Source organism: Anneissia japonica, unplaced genomic scaffold, assembly GCF_011630105.1.
Source record: "Anneissia japonica isolate Jap-2015-1 unplaced genomic scaffold, ASM1163010v1 scaffold287712_len2945570_cov188, whole genome shotgun sequence".
NCBI classification, from domain to species: domain Eukaryota; kingdom Metazoa; phylum Echinodermata; class Crinoidea; order Comatulida; family Comatulidae; genus Anneissia; species Anneissia japonica.
Window position 1 is genome coordinate 702,572 of NW_022704401.1, and position 1,071 is coordinate 703,642.

The 1,071-nt window shown below is 35.1% G+C and overlaps 1 protein-coding gene across 3 annotated transcripts in view; it reads left to right on the forward strand.

Moving 5' to 3' along the window:
- Positions 1–1,071, forward strand: part of LOC117104615 (neurabin-1-like) — a gene marked incomplete at its 5' end in the record, with an annotated part of 57,150 nt that overhangs the window by 29,743 nt on the left and 26,336 nt on the right. For all 3 annotated transcript variants that reach the window (XM_033245468.1, XM_033245470.1, XM_033245469.1), the window contains 1 exon segment: positions 65–134. In XM_033245468.1, coding sequence (XP_033101359.1) covers positions 65–134 — 70 coding nt within the window.

The window sequence follows — 1,071 nt, forward strand, 5'->3', positions numbered from 1 at the left end:
ACATTCTCTCATATTTTTAATCAAACTGATTTTTCTAATATGTGTCATTTATATATTTCCATAGATTAAAGAGTTGGAAAGTAGTAGCTCGGTTTCCATAACAGGTCGTGTGTCCCCAATGGAAGATGGAGGAGGTATTAAATTTTTCATTAATCTGTACTGACATTAAAGTAAGCCAGTAGGCCAAAAGGGGCCGAAAGACAATTTTGTGCATCCAACACATTTTTATGCCCACTCCTGGTGTAAGCTGATTTTATTTGAAATCATCATTATTGGCGAGCAGGGGGTTAGCCAAACAAGGAATAAAAAAGTCTTACCTAATGTGAGGTCTCAACAAAATAAGTCACTTATTTGGGGAATTGAAAATTAAGTTTAAGGTGTAATCAAATTGATCACTATATAAGCATTAATTTGGTTTTCAAATTACTTTCCTAGAGGGGATTTAAGGGTATGAGTGTTCAGAGGTTACATGCATTGGAAGTGATTTAAATTTACAGTGCATACTTCACCAGTGTCTGTGTACACAGTATACTTCTTCACCCAAGTAAGTGTACTGTGTACACGAAAGCTGAGTCAATAACTATCGCAACTATTCGTCAACACCCTACGTTTGCCCAGACTGGTATAGGTCATCATATATATTACGTGATAATACTTCGCGTCCAATCCAGGACGCATCATCAGGCCAACTGTTCTTCTGTGGCTAATGGTTGTTGACCTGTCACGTCAAATGGAATTTTGAATTGTACATATTTCAAATGGGCTTTTTTGATCAATTTTGTAATGTAATGAAATTGATATTGAATAGTGATAGTTATATATATGAATTCCTTAAATATGAATGCTCTGCCTCCCATTTGGTCTTATGTATTTCTTCATCTTTATTCATATGCCTTTTTTCATACACTTCAGTTGCCATGAAATTCCATTGCATTTGTTCACTACTATAAATACTTCTAAAGTGCTTACAAGCATTGTTACACTGAAGATGGCATTTGCACTGCTGAAACATGTTTGTGCCAAGAATTTTTATAATAAAGCAGTTAGGCTCAGCCTAAATTGTGTCATTGA